Source organism: Sturnira hondurensis, unplaced genomic scaffold (assembly GCF_014824575.4).
Source record: "Sturnira hondurensis isolate 20B ecotype Veracruz unplaced genomic scaffold, ASM1482457v3 Scaffold0019835, whole genome shotgun sequence".
NCBI lineage: Eukaryota > Metazoa > Chordata > Mammalia > Chiroptera > Phyllostomidae > Sturnira > Sturnira hondurensis.
In genome coordinates this window covers 2,917,431-2,938,382 of record NW_028092466.1, presented here as the reverse complement: position 1 = coordinate 2,938,382, position 20,952 = coordinate 2,917,431, and the positions used below count along the sequence as shown (strand labels likewise).

The window sequence follows — 20,952 nt, the reverse complement described above, 5'->3', positions numbered from 1 at the left end:
AGGAGACACAAAGTCAAACAACAGGAGGTCAGATAAAGGTGGGGGTGTTAAGAGCAAGTGGCTGTTCGAATAGGTACTTTCCTGACAAAAGGCAGTCAGGTTCAAAACCTTAAAAATCAGCCCAGCAGCCAAACAAAACTGGTCTAAGTAAGGATTCCAGAGAAGACCCAGAGAGACAGCCAGGCTTCCCATTCCCTTAGATGAAGGCACAAAATCCTCAACATGATGTTCAAGGTCTATACAACCATTCCAAACACGACTAGCTCTTTGCTAGGAGGCAGGCAATTCCCACAGGCAACCCCTTCCTCATCCTGCTCACCTAAGCTGAAGGGACCTCCTCCTCCAGGAGGCCTCCCCTGACCTCCCAGGGCCTCAAACTGAACTTGCTTTCAAAACACCCTGGGCTTTTCCTTCACAGCCCTGCTCAGAATTATAATCAAATATGTATTTATTTAAATTCTATGTCCTCTATAAGAAGAGCCCTTTGAAGTCAGGGACCGAGATTCTTCTTTATTATTATATCCCCAGCATCCAACACTCTGCCTGGAACATGTCTGAGGCCCACCAAGGGTCTGTTGAATGAAGAATTCAATCAAACAGACAAAGAATGAATTAAACAGTGAACGAATGAAACTGGCATGGGTCTAGGCTGCAAGGCCAAGGAGCCAGGGTCACTGGGAGCACATCAGAGAAGGTGGGAAAGGCAAGTGGGGCCAGTCCTGCTGTGGAGGACAGAGAGATGAGAGCAGAGGCTGGCCACCATCACGGCCTGTGGCCCAACCCCAATCGCAGCCTCACTCTCCACGGCCTATCACACAGCCTGTGAACTCCTAAACTAACAGCATCTTTCACATTTTTAAATGGCTGATAAAGACCATTTCATGACATGCAAAAGTCATCTGAAATTCACATGTCAGTACCCCTAAAAAAAGCTTTATTGAAACAGAGCTGTGCCCACTGGTTTATGTCTTGTCCACGGCTGCTTTCACATGGCAGTGGCAGAGCTGAGTCGCTGTGACAGGGAAATATGAGTCTCAAGGCCTCCCGGCTCCTTTTCCAAAAGAATCTGCTCAACTCCAGCCTAGGGTCTCCGGACATTGCTGTATCGCAGGGCCCACAAAACGCCCTGACCCAGTGGCACATGCGAAAACCTGGGCCTCAGAGAAAAGCTGCCACCCGCTGTCAGTTAATGCAACAGGGGACTTAAATGAAGGGGACCTTCAGAAAAAGGGGCTGGTTAAACTAATGGCGTCGTACACTAGCAATGGACTGCTGCACAGATGTCTTTAAAAATGAGTTAGGCTGGAATGTACAAGTACACAGAGATGTCCAGAGTACATTGTCAACGTAATTTATAAAACAACATGGAGAGCATTTTCCAGTTTACCAGAAAGAATAACTGTACACATGTTTAGAAGATGAGAAAATAGGAATATCTGGAAGAATATGTCTGGTAAATAGTTCTAGGAGGGTATTGGACCAGGGATTTTAATTTTAAATACTTCTGCACTCACTGAGTTTTTTACTGAGAATATGCTGCTCTCTAATTTAACACACACACACACACACACACACACACACACACACACGGTGATTATAGAAGCCACTTTTACCCAGAGCGAGCGGGGACCTAAATTCTTGATGATCTCAGGATCATGTGGTCCAGTTTCTGCTTTTTGGGTAACTGCACATAAACACTTTCTTCTGAAACTTCAAAGTCTGATAACAGTGCAAAGCTGCTCATATATTTGTTTTGAGGAAGCTCAAGATTAGAATGGTCAGAAATAGTTCTACTTCCCTTTTCCTAGAAACCCTGGTTACTATGAACACCCCTCTCAAGCTCACGGAAGGCCAGGTTGCCAGGGGATACTAACAAACTTGCCACCCGAGTGGCAACTGCCAGCTGCTGTCTCTCTTCGTCCCTCTCATAGCATCTGGCTCTGTCACCAGGTCACCAAGGGCAGGTTCATAATCATCTATCACATTAATGGTGCTGCTGGACAGGGCAAGGTGGCCATAAGACAAGGAACGTGAGAAGCCAAGACTGAGCCAACAGGTAGATTTCAGGTACTGCCTTGGCGCGCACATCTCTGATTCCTAGTACATCTAACTTTTGTGCTTCTAACCTTTGATCTATCGTGACAGTTTCCTCAGGGAGTCATGGAGGTCAAGAGCTGTGCCACCAGCTGGTTTTGATCTGCCCTGCCCAGCACAGGCCTGGGACACTCCTCTGACCACTGTGCTGTAGTGACCTCCCACACCTCCTTCACCCTGCAGCCAGCGCCTGGGATCCCGGGGTCATCGTGTTGAAGGCCCAGGAAGTCCGTGATAACGGGGGGCGCAGAGGTGCAGTCTGAACTCAGTTCAGAAATGCACATGGAACCTGTGTTTTCCATTAAAATACTGAATCCATAAGTAGTCCCAGCATTTCCCAAAGAACATTCCAAGAAACACCAGCCAGTGAAAAAATTCAGGCAAGAGAAAGATGCTGTGAATTTGGGAAGACTTCACACTTGCAATACCTATTTGGGAACGTCTGTATCACTGGGAGATTTTATTTATTTTTTTAGGGAGAGGGGAAGGGAGATAGAAAGAGAGGGAAAGGAACATCGATGTGTGAGAGAAACATCCATCAGCTGCCTCTCACACGTGCTCCAACTGGGGACCAAACCTGCAACCCATGCATGTGCTCTGACAGGGAATCAAGCCGCGATGCTCTGCGGGACGATGCCCAGCCAGCTGAGCCACACCAGTCAGGGCTTCTCTGTCATTTAGTGCCTTAAATCCCAAGACAGCATGCAGTAGCTAAACCTGTTCAACTTGACTTAAACTAGCTGTTGACCACAGAACCTTTCACAATCCCAATCCAGAAAACACAGTTTCATGCCATGAAGTTGGGTTCAACAACCACGCCTGAGCGGCTGTACAGGTCTGCGGATGTTGCCAACCCTGAAGGGCAGGTTTCCTAGTCAAGGCTCAGATCCCTACCACCTAGCACTGTAGAAAAAGCAGCATTTGGAGTAGATTTCTGAAGAAAAAGTCTTTAAAAGCTAAGAGGTAGAGGATGGAAAAGAAAACCTGCCCCTCCAGAGAGACAGAAGCCCAGGGCTGGTGCAGGATGCTTCTCAGAGTGGGACTCACCATTGGTGGTTGTGTTGACATAGTAACGCCGGCCCTGAGGAGACAAGTAGCTTTGCCAGCCCGGCGGAAGGACGACGGTCTGGCTCTCCTCTCCGGGCGGAGGGGGGACCATTCCAGGCTTCTGTTGAGGAGGAAAGAAAAGGTCACACATGTTTGGTATTTTTGCAACTCATTTCAACCAGGAAGTCAGAGGCAGACGAAGTCCCCCTGGAATAGCTCGATGTTGTGGGGTGCGTGGCCCACAGGCCTCCCTAAGGGAAGTCATAGGCCACACTTGAGTGATTTTGGCAGTTGTCAGGGCATGAGGTGTGAGAACACTTGCCTCCTCAGAGTCCCAGCAGAAGGGACAGGATCCCCTAGAGCAGGGGTGTCAAAGTCATTTTCACTGGGGGCCACATCAGCCTCACAGTTGCCTTCAAAGGGTCGAATGCAATTTTAGAGCTGTATAAATGTAATTACTCCTTAAATAGGGGCAAGGACCTTGGTGCTGCTGTCGGCCAGAAACAAGGTAGAGGGCTGGATAAAACAAGGTGGAGGGCTGGATTCAGCCTGGGGACCTTGTGTTTGCCACCTGTGCCCTAAAGGATGGGTTCTCCTAGACTGCCAGTCAGTTAACAGAGCTGGACTTTTGCCTGTTTCCCCCTAGGAAACAACTCCGAGGGCTGCTGCCCCTCCTGCAGGGGGAGGCGCTGATGCCCTCAGCTAAGATAACAGCTTGAAAGTGAGCCGCAGAGACACGGCTCCCAGACGGCTCAGCTTTCTGCACACTGCGAAGCCGTGTGCTCCTGTGTCCTGTGGAGCCCTGCCTGCCCTCGGCAGGACTGGCTCAGTCCCAGCTGCTCCAGGGACTTCGAGGAAACACAGCCTCCCCAGGGCCTCTGTGTGTATTTCATTATAAAGTTTCACAATTTAATAAAAAACCTTTCCTGATGCCCTGTACACTTCCATCTCCCATGCCTGTTAACCTGCAGTGCCTCTTGGATTCAGCAGGAGAGACTGGCTTCTGTACTGCCCAGTGCCGGGGAATGAAGAGCAGCCTGGGCAGGCGGTCTTCTCACCAGCACAGCGTGTCCATGGAGCCCAAGCACACCTGAGTGTGCTCACCTGGGCCTCTCCCAGATTGGAAGATGGTCAAAATATATGCAAGACAAATGGCCTGATGATGAGTACAGTGTGTGAGTGTATATTAGTGTATGTGAAATAGTCCACATACAGGAGATACACATTTTGGCTGTGTAGAGATGGGAGCAATGTAGAAATAGGCAGATTGAGGGCTTGACTGAAGAAATAAATATTCTAGAACCAGGCTGCTTCTGCTCGAGTCATAGCATGTGAAATGGGAAGACTGGACTGGGGCTTGTCCAAATTACCTGGGAGAGAATGGGAAAGTGTGAAAGGGTACTAAGCAAGGGTCAGAGACTGATAAGGCCAGAAGAGGCTGCAGAGGAGAGGGGGACGCAGGAGCACTGCGCGCCCCTCCAGCCCGGGGCTCGATCCTGCCTTAGCCTCTGAGTAGCCCGTGACCCAGGGAGATGCCGCCACTGGCTGCATCTACTTCTGCATGTACAAAGTGAGGAAGGTCCTGGCCCAACTGTGGAAGACACTGGGATTAGCAATGAGAAATTGGGCTCTAGGAGAGTGCCTGTCACCAACGATGCTCCGTGCTTGGGGGTTTCTGGTGGGAGGGGGCTGTCTAGATTCCAGACGAGACCAGGCATCAAGCAGCCTCTGCCTGCTGTGGCATGAAGTTCACCCCAACCGCACCATCACTGTGTCTAAAATATCACCATGAAGGGTCACTCCTCCCAGGTTTCTGTTTCCAAGATGACCTGACTGAAAAGGTGAACACGGGCCAGCTGAGGTGGTTAACACGTTAAGACACTGACTACTATGTTCTGGTAAAAAGGCCGGTGGCGAGGAGAACTCTCCTGAGCGGCACTGGCTGAGCACGTGGACTGATCCTTCTGACCCTCTGTGCCCACCTGGGGAGTAACAGCGGCACCTGTCCCATCTCCGCAATCGCACAGTGCTTTTCTATTTAGAATGGCTCCAGGGGATTTATCTAAATGACCCCATGGGGCCAGGAGAGGCTCTGGTTTACATTTGGGGACACTGATGTCCGAAGAGGTACCATTCCTGCTACCTCTTTGAGGTCTCCCCACATGGGAAACGTAGAGCCCACCCGTGTGAACACTGTAGAAGACGCCTGCAGGGCAGGCCCCTTGGATATGAAGCCAGGAAGGGCCAAGGGGTGCAGAAAGAGGGGAGGAGAGCATCCAGGACAATTTCCTAATTTGGACAACGTGGCAAAGGTGGTCTCTACATCCCCCTCCCACACGGCCATGGGCCCCCACTCTGCCTCCCATCTGACTGTGCTTTGCCTCCATCCCCCAAGGCAGCCAGTTTCCTTGCCTGTCCCCTCTCCCAGGAAGAAGCTATTCCTGTTGGCTGGACTGAAACAAGTCAGGAGTCACAAGACGTGGAGACAACTGGGTACAGAGCCAAGAGAAGCAAAAATAGCGCTCCCACGCTTGTACACCCATGTTCTAGCATTATCCACAATAGCCAAGAGGTAGAAACAACCCAAGTGACCATTAACTGATGAGTGGGTAAACACACACAAAAATTATTCAGCCATCAAAAGGGATGAAGTACTGGTACATGCAACAACATAGATGTTCCCTGAAATCATGCCATGTGAAATAAGCTAGACACAAAAGGCCAAATATTGGATGATTCCATTTATACAAAATGTCCAGAATAGGAAAACCCATAGACATGGAAAGCAGGTTAGTGGTTACCAGGGGCTAGGGGGAGAGGGATGGATACAGGGTTTCCTTTTTGGGGTGATGAAAATGTTTTGGAACTAGATATTGGTGGCGGTTGCACAAAACTGTGAATGTGTCAAAGTCACTGGTGATAAATCGTACGTTAGATGTATTTTACCACAATAAAAAAATTAGAGAGACGTAGACAAGGCAGAGGTGGGCCTCCCAACCTGCAGGTTCTCATTTAAGAGATATCAGCATTACCAGCCCTGCCTCAGGGCTTGGGGGTGCAGGCCCGGGGGAGAGCTAGCTGCCCACAGCGGTTGAGAGGGTACAGCACAAGCGAGTGCCCGATAATGAAGGTCTCTGCCAAACTCACTTTTCTAATTAGTCTGCTTCCAAGTTAAAGCCTTCCCTTCCTTTCCTTAGTTCTGTGGCTTCTCTCTTCCATTTTGTCAGCTTTTCCCCACAGGAACAGGACTGAAAAGCAGGGGAGACACAGGCCCTCTGTACAAGGAACAAGGTCAGAGGCAGAGAGGAAGGTGTTTTCCTCAGCTCAGAAATCCTTAGCTGAATCCACTAACAGCTTGCTGGGAGTTCTACAATGCTGCCTCTCCCTCAGAGGGCCGCCCCCAGGGTGCAAAGCTCAGGGTCACTGTCCCTGGGCCCCCTTCTTCAGTAAACAACCCATCCTCAGAGAATCCAAGTTAAACGGGATCTTCCGCCCCCTAAATGGATGCATGTGTGTGCATATACTCACCCTGTCTCTTCCAGAGGTTTTTAGACCACTCCAGGGCCCTAGTCTAATAAGTACTCAAGAAATGGCTGCACGCAGATCCCATTTCTGCCCATCGATGATGAATGACCACTCATCAAATGTCGGTAAGTAGACAGGGCCTGCCTGGGTCAGCTGCTTTACATACTTGTCTCTAATCTTTACAGTAAGCCTGGCTCATAAATGCCATTTTCCCCCATTTTCAGATGAGGGATCTGGAACTCAGAGAATGCATTAACTTGCCCCATGGTGCACAGCTAATTAAATAAAACCAAATTAGAAAATGTTAGCTTTGTTCTAGATACCTCTGTTCAGTTACCTAAATCCAGGCTACCCTTAGTCCCTCTTCCCTGAGCTCTCCGTAGTCAACTCCATTTCTTCACCTGGACCAGCTGACATCCTCGCTCTCACCCAAGCAGGGTGACAACTCAGGCCTGATCTTCCTGCCTGTCGCCATCTCCAAGAGCACACATGCCTTCCCAGGAGATGGGCAAAAATATCACCACCCACATCCAAGCAGTCACGTTCCTTCACAGTGGGCTGACTTCCTTGTATCCTTAGTTAAAACAACACAACAGGAGAAACTGTCCTTTTAATAATGGCTACCGATTTCCCTGGGGGGAAAATGAGCAGGCCAGCAAAGGGAAATCACTCAGATATTAACAGAAATCCCCCTGTGGTAGTGGTTTTCAAAGTGTGATTCCTGGGCTACTCTGTCAGTCACCAGGTATGCGGGTTAAAGTGCAGATTCCAGAGCCTTGATCCAACCACCCAAACAACCTGGAGCCTAGAAAGCCACCTTCTAACATGTGCCCTAGGTGAGTCTTATGCTCACTGCACTCAGAAGAGACCAGTTCGAAGCTTTAGAGGGAGCAACTAAGAGATAACACTGCTTCTGAAATGAAAACCGGGAACATAAAATTTTAATAAACACAATTTATAGGAAGATAGTTGTTTAGCTACACGGCTACTTATTAATGAAAAGAATCCTGTCCCATAGCCCAAAGCCTTCGGATGGATGATCTTCAGAGACACAGCCTTGTCTGTGCAGGCTCCGGTTAGTGCCGACCCCATACCCAGCTCCCCACAGCCTCCCCCACTCTTCAAGTTCAACCCAGGGCTCCTCCCCTCTCAGGAGGTTTCTGGGAGCACCTGATTCTTACCTTCTACAGGTGTGAGCAAATGTTACCTGCCGATGTTAACGGGTGGTTGTCAGAGACTTGATTTAGCAGCCAGATCAGACAGTTTTAAAGCCCCCTGTGCAGCGTCTTCTCACACCCCGAACCCAGAAGCAATAGAAGCTCTAAAGAAATGCATATTCATCCGGCCCCACACCCCCACTCCCAGATCTATATATAACAGGTCTGAAGTTGTCTGCCTAACAAGCCACTTTCTGGCAGCCCTGTTGCCATGGCAATGACTGCTAATGAGCCTAGTGCTGTGATTGGCACTGCTTGAAAGCTCCTCCGTGCAGAAGTCTCCAGCAAGTTCCCACTTCCACAACCACATAGCCAGCTGGACACCAGGAACCAGGAACCAGGCAAAGGGATGGCTGCGTGGGCCTGGAAAGCCTCATCCCTGGAACCAGTCCCTGGAAGCCCTGAGGAATCCTGGACCCAGCAGCCAGGAGTGACCTCCATTGTCACTCACAGAGAATCAACCAATTATAAGGATAGGGCTGCAGGCGAGACACCAAGAAGACCAAGGCCCAGCTGGGCCAGAGACTGGAGACATGTCCACTCTACAGCTTTCTGGTGGAGAGACTCCTGCACAAAGCTGGGACAGCTACCCACAGAAAGATCATCGCCTCTGGCTACAAGCTAAGACACAAAGCGTGAAGCAGGAACCCCTCCCCCTGGGCTGCTGCCAGCCTGAGGGTCTGTGTCTACAAGAGTATTGAGTACTTCTCTCCTGCCTCACAGGTAAAAGTACGGTTCTCTCTGTCTATGGAAGCCTTTCGATTCATTCAGAGAGAGCAACTTATAGAAAGCTGGGGAGGAAGCAGGGGACTATGGCAATGACATGGTGCATTCTGGGAAATATGTCCCCACATGTAGTTTTACAGGTAGAAATGACAGGATGGCCCCCGGTAGCACCTTGACGTTCTTCTAAGGGTACGGAATTTGGAGACCTGGCCGAAGGGAGGAGAAGCAGCCCCACAACAGAGACAGACTGTGAGACTGAAGGAGGCAGGGCCACATCCTTCTTGCTCCTAGTTTAGTCCCAACATAATAACGCCCAGAATGTGGGAGGGAGGGAGGGAGGGAGGGATTCTAGTAGAAGCTGGCCTTTAAACATATTTGGAAAAGCTAGTTCACCAAATCAGTAGACAGAGAATGGCAGTCCAAGCCATGTGTGTGTCCCGCCTGTGAAGAAATTCTAGCTCTTAGTGGGTCTAACTGAATGGATGGCTAGACACTGAATACAGGAGGTAGAGGAGACAAGATAACTTTAATGGCAGAAAACAAATTGAGGAACAGTATCCAGAAGCCTCAGGAAAAGCACCAACTTCTAATCCTGACCTCAGATAATACACAGGAGGAAAATTCCAGGAAACGATTAAGCAACTTCAAATGGGGGCAGAAAGGTAAAAAATACCAAGAAGAAAACAAACTAATTCAAAAGTGACAAATTGGTTTGAAAAATAATACAAAATGATATTAAAAAGGAATGGGAAATTATCAAATTGTAGGAAAATTTAAAAGGTAGGAACAGAACATCCATATTGGTTGCAATAGCATATAGAAATTAGTATTGCAAAGAAAAATTAGTTATGTACAAAATAAATCCAAGAATTTCTTCCCAGAATGCAAAGGAAATGAGAAAAATGGAAAGAGAGAGAGAGAGAAGAGAAAGCCAAGACATGGGTGTGAGGTGTCCCCACAGAAGAGATGAGAACAAAAGCATAACAGAAAAAAACGCTATAAGCAAAGGTTGTGGAGGGGGAGTGGAGACCTTCTGGGACCAAAGAAGACAAACCTGGGGGGGGGAGTGGGGCGGGGGGGGGGAGGTCCGCCCCTGCTTCAGGCAGGTGGATCTCAGAAACCCAGTGCGCCCTCACACCCTAACAAGCTACTGGGTTGGCCAAAAAGCCCATTTAGTTTTTTCCATAAAACAAAAGACATCTTTTTCATTTTCACCAATAACTTTATTGATTTGGGTATTTTGAGTATGTTGGCTATCTCCCATGTGGTATAGCTTTGATTGTTCTCTGTTAACTTCTCAATTTGATTGCTATTAACTTCAACTGATCTGCCTGACCACGGAGCATTGTCCAGAGAGGAACCTCCAGCACAAAACTTCACAAACTACTTTAGACTCATTCAATCAGTCAGAGCACCTTTTCCACACACTGCACAAATCTTTTTTCTCATTTCAGTTGCCTTTTTACCTTTCTTGAAATAATAAAAGCATAATATGCTGGAAATGTTGCATATTTTCTTCCATCTTCGATATTAAAATTGCTACACAATAATTTACCAATTTTGATGTTCTTTTTAAATGCACACTAATACGACAGCTGTTGCAATACAATCTAACAAAATTGTTTTGAATGAAGTAAAGGCAACTAAGTGCTATTAGAGCCATCTTACAAAAAAAACAACAACAAAAAAACCCCAAAACAACCAAACGAACTTTTTGGCCACACAATATTTACACGGCAAAGATGAAGATGAAGTCCTATCGTTGTTTCAGTGGGAGGAGGGTGTCTCAGATCAAGGAGCAGAAATAAAGCTGCTCCCAGACTTCTCAGCAACCTTACTGCAAAAGATTACGCGAAAAAGGTGAGGCCCTCCAGTTTGGCCACACTGTCTTCCACAGGTAATGTGATTGGAATACCTTCCTCTACAGACAGGGCATCAAGAAAGGTACCATGCTGTGACCTCCTTAGTGCAAGTGCTTAAAAGATGTACTCCAACTACTTTAAAGATTAAGACAAAGATGAAGGAACTATCTAAGGTAAAAATGACCAGGGCTGAATGGGAAAGCAGCTCAGAAAAAGTGTAAATAATTATAACAACCGAGTCACAGAGTGTGTGTGAGCCCCTCCTCTCAATATATAGTGTAAAAAAGTGAAATAACCTGGATCACAAATTCCACATAACACTGGAAAAGATCGGGAGGTGAGAGAAAAAAGGAGGACCCCAGGAGAAACAACCCCAGAACCCTGCTCTAGTCTTCCATCCCAATAAAGACACACCTTCCTCCCCCTCCTGCCACGGCTATGGGGTGCCCGCCAAGTCTGCTCCCACCTCTGCTCTTGTCTCTTTCTTGGAGAAAGGCAGGTTTCCGGCCAGAGAGAACATGGCGGAAGGGAAGGGTCATTGGAGATCGCAGACTCTTTGCTGTGCCCAGGGGTTGTGAGGCAACCATCTTCCACATGGAGTTCTGAGCCCTGAACTCCTTATTAGGGGTGTCCGACCTGCAGCTCACGGGCCACATGCGGCCCAGGATGGCCATGAATGTGGCCCAACTCAAAATCATTACTTTACTTAAAACATTATGAGATTTTTTTGTGATGAAGTGTCACATCATATTTAATGTCTGGCTCAAGACAACTCTTCTTTTTCCGGTGTGGCCCAGAGATGCCTAAAGGTTGGACACCCCTGCTAGGTGAACAGGGAGGGACCACAGCACTTAGTCAGCTGAGAGAAAACTCAGTGGGAGCCCAGGGCTCCGGAAGACGTCATTAGTACTGCCTTTGGAGCATTCCCAAAGCCAAAGGCTGCTCCGCACTCAAAGATGGCTATTTCCTGGCCTGACTCGGAGCATTTCGGCTTCGCTGGAGATGCTTTGGTTGGGATGTCTGGCTGAAAAGGGGGTCAAGGGTATGAGGCTCACCTCCAGCTTTTTACCAATAAAATGCCCTTCTTCCTTCCACTTCTCTGTTTGCCGAATTTTTCAGTAAATGGAATGGACTTGTCAGAGGTTTAGACAAACATTCCAGTTGTATTAGAAATCACCCCTCTTATTAAAAATGAGCTGGTTAGCCCTGACTGGGTGGTTCAGTTGGTTGGAGTGTTGTCCTGTATGCCAAAAGGTTGCGGGTTCCACTCCCATTCAAGGTGTGTACAGGAGGCAACTGATCAATATTTCTCTCTCCTCCCTCCCTCCCTCCCTTCCTTCCTCTCCCCCTTATTTTCTCTCTAAAATAAACATAGCCTTGGGTAGGGATTAAAACAAAAAGATCTGGTTAGCAGAGCTGTTTCTTTGAATCCATTAAAGGAACTTTCCAAACCAGGCTTTAAATACTTTAATGCAAATGTCCCCAGAACCCTTCCAAACCTGGTACAACCCAAGTGTCCTCAGGCCTCACTGCTCAGGGTGGGTGGGTGGATGGATGGGTGGGTGGGGACACATTCCTAGCAATGATCTCACTGGCTTAAACCCCGCCACTGCTTGTGCCAGACCTCCACCCAGAGAAGCCTCCCCAGAAGGGACCTATAGGCTCCCGAGGGTGACTCACTGGGCTCCCCAGCTCCAGCCCCGAGCGAGCATCCGCCATACTCTTCCCTGCTGGCATCAGCTAACTTCCCCACACCATCACCCCGCCCTGTCGTTGTCCTCTGTCCACAGAGCTGCTAGAGGAAGCCTTACACTGTGATGTCCCTGGTTAGGGCCAGGGGACTTTTCTCTTAGCACTCACAAGCCTGACAGCCATGGACATGAAAGCCAAATCCCTTCAAGCACCACAGATGTGTGGATCTCCTGAAGACAAGGGAGGGTCCCAGCCTCCGCGAATAGCCATCTGCAAGCCAATCAACTTACTCGGCCTATTTATCAGGACAGGGCAGGGAGAGGACACAGAACAATAAACTCTCTTTTCTGACCCTAAAAAGGAATGGAGTGATCTGGTTGCCCAGGAATTTTGATGAGCATGATTACAGTGTGGTCCATGCAAGGATACAGAAAGTCAACCCTCCCCAAAAAACTTTTTTTTTTAGAATAAACCTTTTTTTTAAAAGATTTTATTTATTTATTTATCTTTAGAGGGGAAGGAGAGGGAAAGAAACATCAATGTATGGTTGCCTTTTGTGTGGCCCCTGCTGGGGGTTGGCCTGCAGGGAACCGGCCTGCAACCCAGGCATGTGCCCTGACTGGGAATCGAACCGCGATCCTCTAGTTCGAAGGCCCGCGCTCAATCCACTGAGCTACACCAGCCAGGGCCCCCCCAAAACTTTCTAAGCTGGAAAACATGGGGTCTCCAGTGGGGCAAGGATTGATGAAAAGTTTCTCAAGGATGAGTTGGGTGGCTCCTCTTGGTTCAGAAGCCATTTCACGACCTGACGTATCTGGGGCTATGGAGCAAGGGGTCAGAGGGCTGCATCAGGTGGGAAGCGGCTTCCACGACAGCTTCACAGGCATTCCTGCCTGAGCCCTTAATTTACTGACACTGGCGGAAAGAGATTTTTATTATGGTTGCACCTGCTCTACAGATACAAGATTGAAGGGCCAATGAATAGGGTTCCAGAGGAGACAGTATAAGAAACAAAGGACTGTAGATGTTGGCAAACTTTCTGTATCTGAGTTGGCTGCTGCTTTTGCTGGTGACATCTACCCAGTGGGACCAAACAGTGTGACAGGGATCTGAGAGACACCCACTCTCCAGCATCTCTTCAGGGAATCTTAGCACTGGCCAAATAGCAGAAGTGTGCCACCATACATCACAGTCACTCCTGCTGCTTCCTGAGGTTTGGAGCAGGGGCCCAGAGGCCTCACGGCTGTTTAGGGCCACTCAGGCGAAGGGGGTTCCCACAGGTGCTCCTGGAATATGGGAAGCAGTGGTCACTTCCTCACCTGGGTGTCTGGAAGGTTTGGGGAACCCCAAAGGAAACCCCTGAGTTTTGCCCCATTTTTAAGGCCTGATTTTGGTGCTCCACAGCTATAAAGGGCAGGCCGGTGAACCTGTTCCTGCTTCTGAGCAGAAGAACCCGATGCTTCTGCTCACCAGCTTCAGATTAATAGAGACATTTTATTCAAATGCTTAACTTCCTGACAGGCTGCTGAGGAAGGTTGGTCCCTTTCCTCCTCCCCCTTTCCCAGGAGATAAACACGGGCCCCTCTGTTGTGCCACCTTCTCCACGGAAGCATCGGCAGGCAGCACACAGGCCTAGGCAAAAACAGGCTGCGTCCCCAGACAACTCTCTGCTTCAGAGAGTCCCGCTGCCTCTCTGGGCCTCCGTTTCCTCGTCTGTGAAACCAGAGGATGCCAGACCTCAAACATGGGGTTCCTCCACCTGAGGACCGTCTTTCATAAGAGATCAAAACCACCATGAGGGAAATTCCAAGGCACTGAAGTGACCAGGGCAAGCTTACAAAAGCAGCGGCCACATAAGCCAAAGAAATGACAAAGGCCTCCTGATGGGGACATAAATGTTCATGAAACATCACTTCATTTTTTGTAGCATGTTTCCCCAAACTTTTGGGGGCTCTACAGAGGAAGAAGTCTCAAACTCTTCAGGTCTAGATATACAGTTTCTTGTAGTCAGCCAAGTCCGATTCGACTGCAGGGAAAGAAATGCGTCTGAGAGGCCCATAAAGTGAAAGAATTTCACAACAATTGGGAATCACTAAACATAGGCCCAAACCCAGATACGAAGGTGTGGGCAGTATCCCTCAGGCCCCTCTTTGCCACAGGCCACTGTTCAGGCCACTATAGGGCTGAAGTGTCCCCATCTGTTGTAGGAAGAAACTGGGCTTGAGCTTAGTACTTTCCATCGTCCTAAAGAATCTCAACATACACCCTAGATTTTCTTTGCTTGTTTTATCACTAAAAGATTCCTTAAAAGATGCTTCTGAAGGACATTTGAGGTTCGGTCACCTCCCTAGGAAGCTCTGCACAGGGTAAGGGCCCCTCCAGATGAACACTGGGAAATCCCCTTTGCAGAGGGAAAAGCCTGAGAGCAAGAGAGTTTTGTCAACCCTTAGTATCAGAAGCGGGGAAAAAAGGAGAAAAAGATATACTTGTGAAGCCCCTCCTTAGCCTTCTTTTAGTATTAAAGTATAAAACCCCAAAGTGCCCTGTGTCTGGCACTTTCTTTTTTTTAAGTTTAATTTTTATGGTATCTTTTGGTATAGGGTCCCCTTAATCCCCCCTCCCCCCAGCAATCGCCACTCGACTGTCCATGTCCATGAGTCCTTTTTTCTTTTTGCTCAATCCCTGTGTCCCTTTTCTAAAGCTGTTATGCCTCTGAAGGAAACCACGTAAGCAAATCTATCAGGCATTCCATTTCATTCAAAACAGGCAAGGCAGTGAAGGGAAGGGGGAGTTGAAAGTTGCCAGCTCAGGCTGTCACAGGCTCATCGTACCTCACGCAAAGCATCCTGCCAGGAACTTCAAGGGCAAGAGAGTAGCTGCTGGCCACAGATGCCCTGGGGACAAGAGCAGGCTTCCTTGGGGAGTGGGGGCCCTTTTAGAGAAAGGCCGGTTCACAGGTGGGTGCCTCTGCCACCTGCCTTGGGCTGTGATGCAGCTGGTCCAGCTTTGAGGTTGCAAGACACAGGTGCCAAAAGAAAACCACAGCAGCAAGTCCTCTCCCAGAGACTCACTGCAGCCCCTGTGCAGTGCCGACACCTGCGCTCCAGGTGACTACAATCAAAGACTTCTGACTGGACACCTCGTTCCCAACATGTCCTAACTGGCAGGAGACTGAGGCTGATGGGCTGGAGCCATTCCTCCCAGCCCAGTGCAGCTGGTGCATATAAAACTGGACACAGGTGGGAGCTACCGAGGTTTGGGACCTACCACCGCTCTGTGGGCACAGGATGTAACTGGGGTTCCTGAGCGCCAGGCCTGAGCTTCCATTGTCTTGCTGTGAGATGTTGAGCAACCCACTTCATTTCTGCTGGTTGGCCTCAATTTCCTCATCTTGAGAATACGGAAGTTGGACCAGATGGTCTCCAGGCGAAGTCACATTCAAGTGTAGACACGAGATTCAGAGGCATCAGACTCTCCCTGGAACACTGCCCAGGCCTCAAAACCCTGGGATTCTGCCTCCTCTTCCCCCATAAGGAGTCCTGTGCTTCCACTTCTCAGCATGGTGAGCTGTGGGGGGTTCCCTAGTCCCAGTGGCCTGCATCTGCCTGCCCCTTCCCCAGAGCCCCACTCAGTGGAGCTCTAGTTGCCCAGCGGTCAGGTTTCCGCCCTAGCATCCTGAGCTTCCCTGTGTCTGAAGTTAGAATTCACCCCACACCAAAGACAGGCGCCAGTGGAATGGTCCTGGGCTTGCTGGCAGCTAGCTCACCTGTTCACCACTCACCCGCACCCTGAACACACAGTCCACTTAAGCATGGACACACCCCACCAACGGCCCACAACTCACATGCCCGAGGATCTGCCTTTCTACCCGCTCTGCCAAGGGCTTTGCCAAGGACCTTCCCTGCTCCCTGAATGCCCCTAGTGCTCCTCTTCTTGGCTAACCCCTTCTTTCCCATCAACCTCATGGACCTGCCCCCACCCCTAGCCCTCTGCAGCTGGTCCTGTTCTGTCAGAATGTGATTGATCGGTCTGGAATCTTCATAGTAGTCTCTCTAGGAGCAGCCCCTGCACTGGCAGCAGGGGCACCTCTAGGAGCCATTAGAAATGCAGGGTCCCAGGCCTACCCTAGAGGCAATTCAGATGTACCCTAACCTTTGAGAAGCCCTGCAGTGACCTTTCCTAGGAGGTCAGCTGGCCTGTGAGAGGTTCCTAGGTAATAAGCACCAGCCCTTCCCCTGGCCCAGGTGCAGGCCCTTATCAGAATTCAAGCCCAGGCCCTGGCTGGTGTGGCTCAGTGGACTGAGTGCTGCCCTGTGAACCAAAGGGTTTCCAGTTCAATTCCCAGTCAGGGCACATGCCTGGGTTGCAGACCCAGGTCCCCAACAGGGAACATTGAGAGACAACCACACATTGATGTGTCTCTCCCTCTCTTTCTCTTTCCCTTCCCCTCTCTATAAAAATAAACAAACAAAACTTTAAAAAAGAAAGAAAGAAAGAAAGAAAGAAAGAAAGAAAGAAAGAAAGAAAGAAAGAAGTCAAGCCCAAATCAGAGGTTCTGCCTAACCCAGTCAGTGGGAGACTGTGTCCTGGAAGGAGGTATGTAGACACAGACTAACCTTTTCCATAGAAACTGGACCTACCTCAGCTGTCCAGTGCCCCCACATAATGGTCACTAAAGTCTAGGCTGATGGGAGGGCCCCCTTTTCCAAGAAAGGGAGGGTACTACCTTCTAGGGGCAGAAAGTTGGGCAAAATAAGGCTATTCTACCCCTGGGTCTCAGGAGAACATCCATTATTTTCATTATGGCCACTGCCGCCACCACTAAACTGGTCAGAGGCACCCAGTCCAGGCTGGAACCTTTGTGCAGATACCGGGTTTACTGAGAAGAGTCTCATCTACCTTCTTGGGAGCTGTGCCTCCTAATAGGCTTCCAGCCTGTAGTGTCCCACCCAGAACTGGGCCATGGGGTAGAAGGCAGGTGGGTATGTAGGTATAAGCCCAGCTTCAGATTTTGGAAAAGTTATATGGAAGAGGAAACCTATGGTCTCCAGTACCCACACAGAAATCCAAGTCACCACCCTGCTTCCTGGGAGGCCAAGACTCCCTTCCCTGCCACAAACACCCCTTTTAAAATCTTTCTCTCTTACCTTCCTCTTCTCCTGATTTCTCACACAACGACCCAGTATTCCTTTCTCCTGGCTCACCCCCCGGCGGGTGAAAGGTGCTTGCTCCCCATCACAGAGCCCTGGACCCTCTCAAACAGAGTCCAAATCTCAGAAGGTTCAAACGCTGAAGTCATTTTAGAAACATGCAGAAGGAAAGCAAGCCGGCCAGACACATCTGCAGGCAAGCAGCATGGATTCTTACCATCAGAGGTCAGCTAATCTTCTTTGGGGTCTGCTAGCTCAGAGGAGACTCGGGTCCTGTCTGAAGTCCCCAGACTCAGGGCCAGGCCCCACCAGCTTCCTCTGCGTGGCACCCTCTGCGGGAAATCCTCTGAGGCAAGCAGCCACGCCAGGGCCAGTGCTCTGGGCACCCTGGAGGATGTTCCTGTGGCTTTTCTCACTGCTGCGCTTTCACAAAGAAGCTACTACATTGCGCAGCCCCCTCCAAGTCTGCTCCCTCCCTCGTGCGGGAATCAACAACGCCTTCCGGACTTTCCAGATGCAGTCTTTCTCGAGGCTTTCTTTCTTACTCTCTCTCTTTAAAAAAAAAACAACAAAAAAAGCCACTCTCTTTTTCCCCTTTCTCAGCTAAAAAAAGTTGGCTGAGGTCATGACATACAATGGCCAAGCCTGTGTCACTGACCAGATGCCTTCCACCCCCAGGCCTGTGGACAAGAGTGCCTTTGTCCGCTGTATTTTAGGCGGGACTCCCTGGGCCTGCCCAAGCCCTGCTGGGGAATGTTCCGCCAACTTCTTCCCAACTTCTTCCGAAGTCAGGGTTCTGGCCCTGGCCCCAGCTGTGTGAACCCAAGGCCAGATCAAACCCAACATAAAAGGAACAGAGAATGGTCCCCCGCCTTCACTCTGCCCTCACTACCTCCAAATCTGGACAGGCAGCAGGCGAAAGGTGCTGCATGTCTCAGATAAGAGAGGCCCAAGGATCACAAAGCTGTTAGTTAGTTGCAAATGGAGAAAGACTGGACCCTGAGAACAATACTGCATCCTCCAACGAACTGATTTTAGGTGGCGACTTGGGTCCTTGGTGAGTATGTCACATCACTCCAGTTAGAAACCTTTGGAGCAGCTGAGGGCTTAGCACTTAAAATGCCACACATTTCTGTGTTTGCCTTCAGATGCAAACCTGCGGGATTTTGGGAAGTGATCTTCTATATCAAAGTAAAGAGGACTTTCTGGAGAGACCAGGCCTGGATGGTTTCCTGTGAAATCACTTCTCTCAAACCTTTGTACGGATGAACTGTCTACTTCCCGGGCCAGTCCATGCCAGCTCCTCCAGCAGGGCTAGGAATTCTGTGCTACTGTCTATGGACCCAGGCAGATCAGGGTCCTGCCCTTGGCGGGTCGCCAGCTGTGACATGTGGAGCAAAGCCTCTTCACTGTGGCTCCTCCTAGGGTGAGGTGGAGATGATCACAGTATATTTCCCAAACAGTTGTGGGGAGACTCTCAGGGGGAAAATCCAAACAAACACTTCATAGTATGAGGAGAAGGTGAGGACTGGACACACACTAGTGGGTGGTGTCGTTGTTGTTACCACCAGCAGGGGTGGAGAGTAAGAGCCACAGTGCCCCGAACACAAAAAACGTTTAGACTCAACAACAAACACAACAACAACAAACACATTACCCTGACTAAAAATGGGCAAAGGACAGTTCTCCAAAGAAGATATACAAATGGCCAATTAGCACATGAATAGATCCTCCAAATCACTAATCGAGATATTACCTAACACCCACTGGGATGGACACTATAAAAAATAAAAATAAAAAAAGAAGAAAAAACAAGTGGGCCAGGATGTAGAACAACTGGAACCTTTGTGCACAGTGGTGGGAATATAACATGGTGCAGCTGCTATGGAGACTGTGGCAGCTCCTGAAAAACTACACATAGAATTACCACATGATCCAGCAGTTCCACATCTGGGTGTAGACACAAGAGACAGGAGAGCAGGGACTCAGACAGGTATTTTTATGCCTCCGTGGACAGAAGCCTTATTCACAACAGCCAAAGGGTAGAAACAACCCAAGCATCTATTGATGGATCACTGGATAAACCGAATGCGGTCTATACATACAATGGGATGTTATTCAGCCTCAGAAAGGAAGTAAGCTCTGACCGTGCTGCACATGGATGAACCTTGAGGGCAGAATGCTAAGTAAAGATAAGTGTCAGTCACAAAAGGCCCAATATTGTGCAATTCCACTTCTGTGAGGTTCCTAGAGTCAGATTCATAGAAATAGCAAGTAGAATGGGGGTTGCCAGGTGCTGGGAGAAGGGGGAAATGGGGAGTGATTGCTTAAAGGTTACAGAGTTTCAGTTTTGCAAAACAAAAAAGTTCTAGAAATGGACCGTGATGATGGTTGCACAAGAATGTAAACGTTCTTATTGAACGTTCTTACTGAAAATGGTTCATCTGGGACATTTCATGTTATGTGCATTTTACTACACACACAAAAGATAGTTTAGACCAAGGGACCCTGGGCAGGGTGATGCTTGAGCCACAGCAGGAGATACACAGGGGTGAGGTCTCCAGAGAAAGTGGCACCTGCACCCGCCCCAGCTCCTCGTACAGATGAAGATGACTAGAAAACGAGGTCGGGCCACCTATAGCGGGGCCACTATGGTCCAATCACAGAAACTGAGGCAGCACAATCAGCATATTAACATCAGCCACCGTCTCCTCTGCTTCGGAGCATGGCACGCCCAGGAGCCCCTGGAGGTGGATGGCAATCAGACACATCAACTCCCTGTTTCCTGCACCTACAGCCCATCTTTCTGGTACTTCCCTTCCAACCTCCCCCCATCCTGACCCCCCACCATGGCAGCCCTCATATTTTTCTTCTCAAAGCCACTGGCATGGCTGCCTGGAGAAACCACTTCCCCTCTTTGATCGCTGAGCTCCAATCAGCTGCAGGAATGACAACCACGACCCCTTGCCGAGAGCTCGCTCTGGGCCAGGCACTGCTCCAAGTGCTTCATAGGTCTTATGTCACTTAAACCAAATTACCAAGGAAGTTTTCGTTATCATCCCATTTAATAGAGGAAAAAACGGAGGCTCTGGGGGTGATCAGGAAGGATGGGTGGGATGAACAACTTCAGGGTTCAATCCTTAGTGTCCAACCTGAGCAAAGGCCCAGAGAAAGCAGTATGGGAGGGTAGGGGGAATGGTAGGTGAACCCCTTCATCAGAATTTAAGAGGCATGGAAAGTGCAAAAGTAGAATCTAAGGATGGAGTCAGATCATGGAAGGCCATTGAGAATACCAAGGCTAAGAAATTCAGACTCTCTTCTACAAGCGAGGAGAAACCATGGGTGGGTTTTGAACCAGGGAGAAAACATCACCAGCTTTTCACTCAAGATGCATTATCACAACACCAGGGAATAAAACAATCAAATGTTAAGACAAGAAAGTGGTCATGGGATCTGCCTCCTTTTTTCTTTTTTCTCCCTTTATAAAAACAAGAGCCCTGGCCAGGTGGCTCAGTTGGCTGGAACATCGTTCTGCATACCAAAAGGTTATGGGTTTGATTCCTAGTCAGGGCACATACCTAGGTTGGGGGTTCAATTCCCAGTTGGGGTGTGTACAGGAGGAAGCCAATCAATGTTTCT

At 49.2% G+C, this 20,952-nt stretch overlaps 1 protein-coding gene across 4 annotated transcripts in view; it reads right to left on the bottom strand.

Moving 5' to 3' along the window:
* The window catches only part of GAS7 (growth arrest specific 7), a 209,908-nt gene that overhangs the window by 79,355 nt on the left and 109,601 nt on the right, over window positions 1-20,952 (bottom strand). For 2 of the 4 annotated variants that reach the window (XM_037028282.1, XM_037028284.1), the window contains exon 2: window positions 3,142-3,262. In XM_037028282.1, coding sequence (XP_036884177.1) covers window positions 3,142-3,262 — 121 coding nt within the window. Of the gene's footprint in view, window positions 1-3,141; window positions 3,263-7,847; window positions 7,914-17,530; window positions 17,751-20,952 lie in introns of those variants that run through there. The other 2 variants (XM_037028283.1, XM_037028285.1) reach the window with 2 other exon arrangements.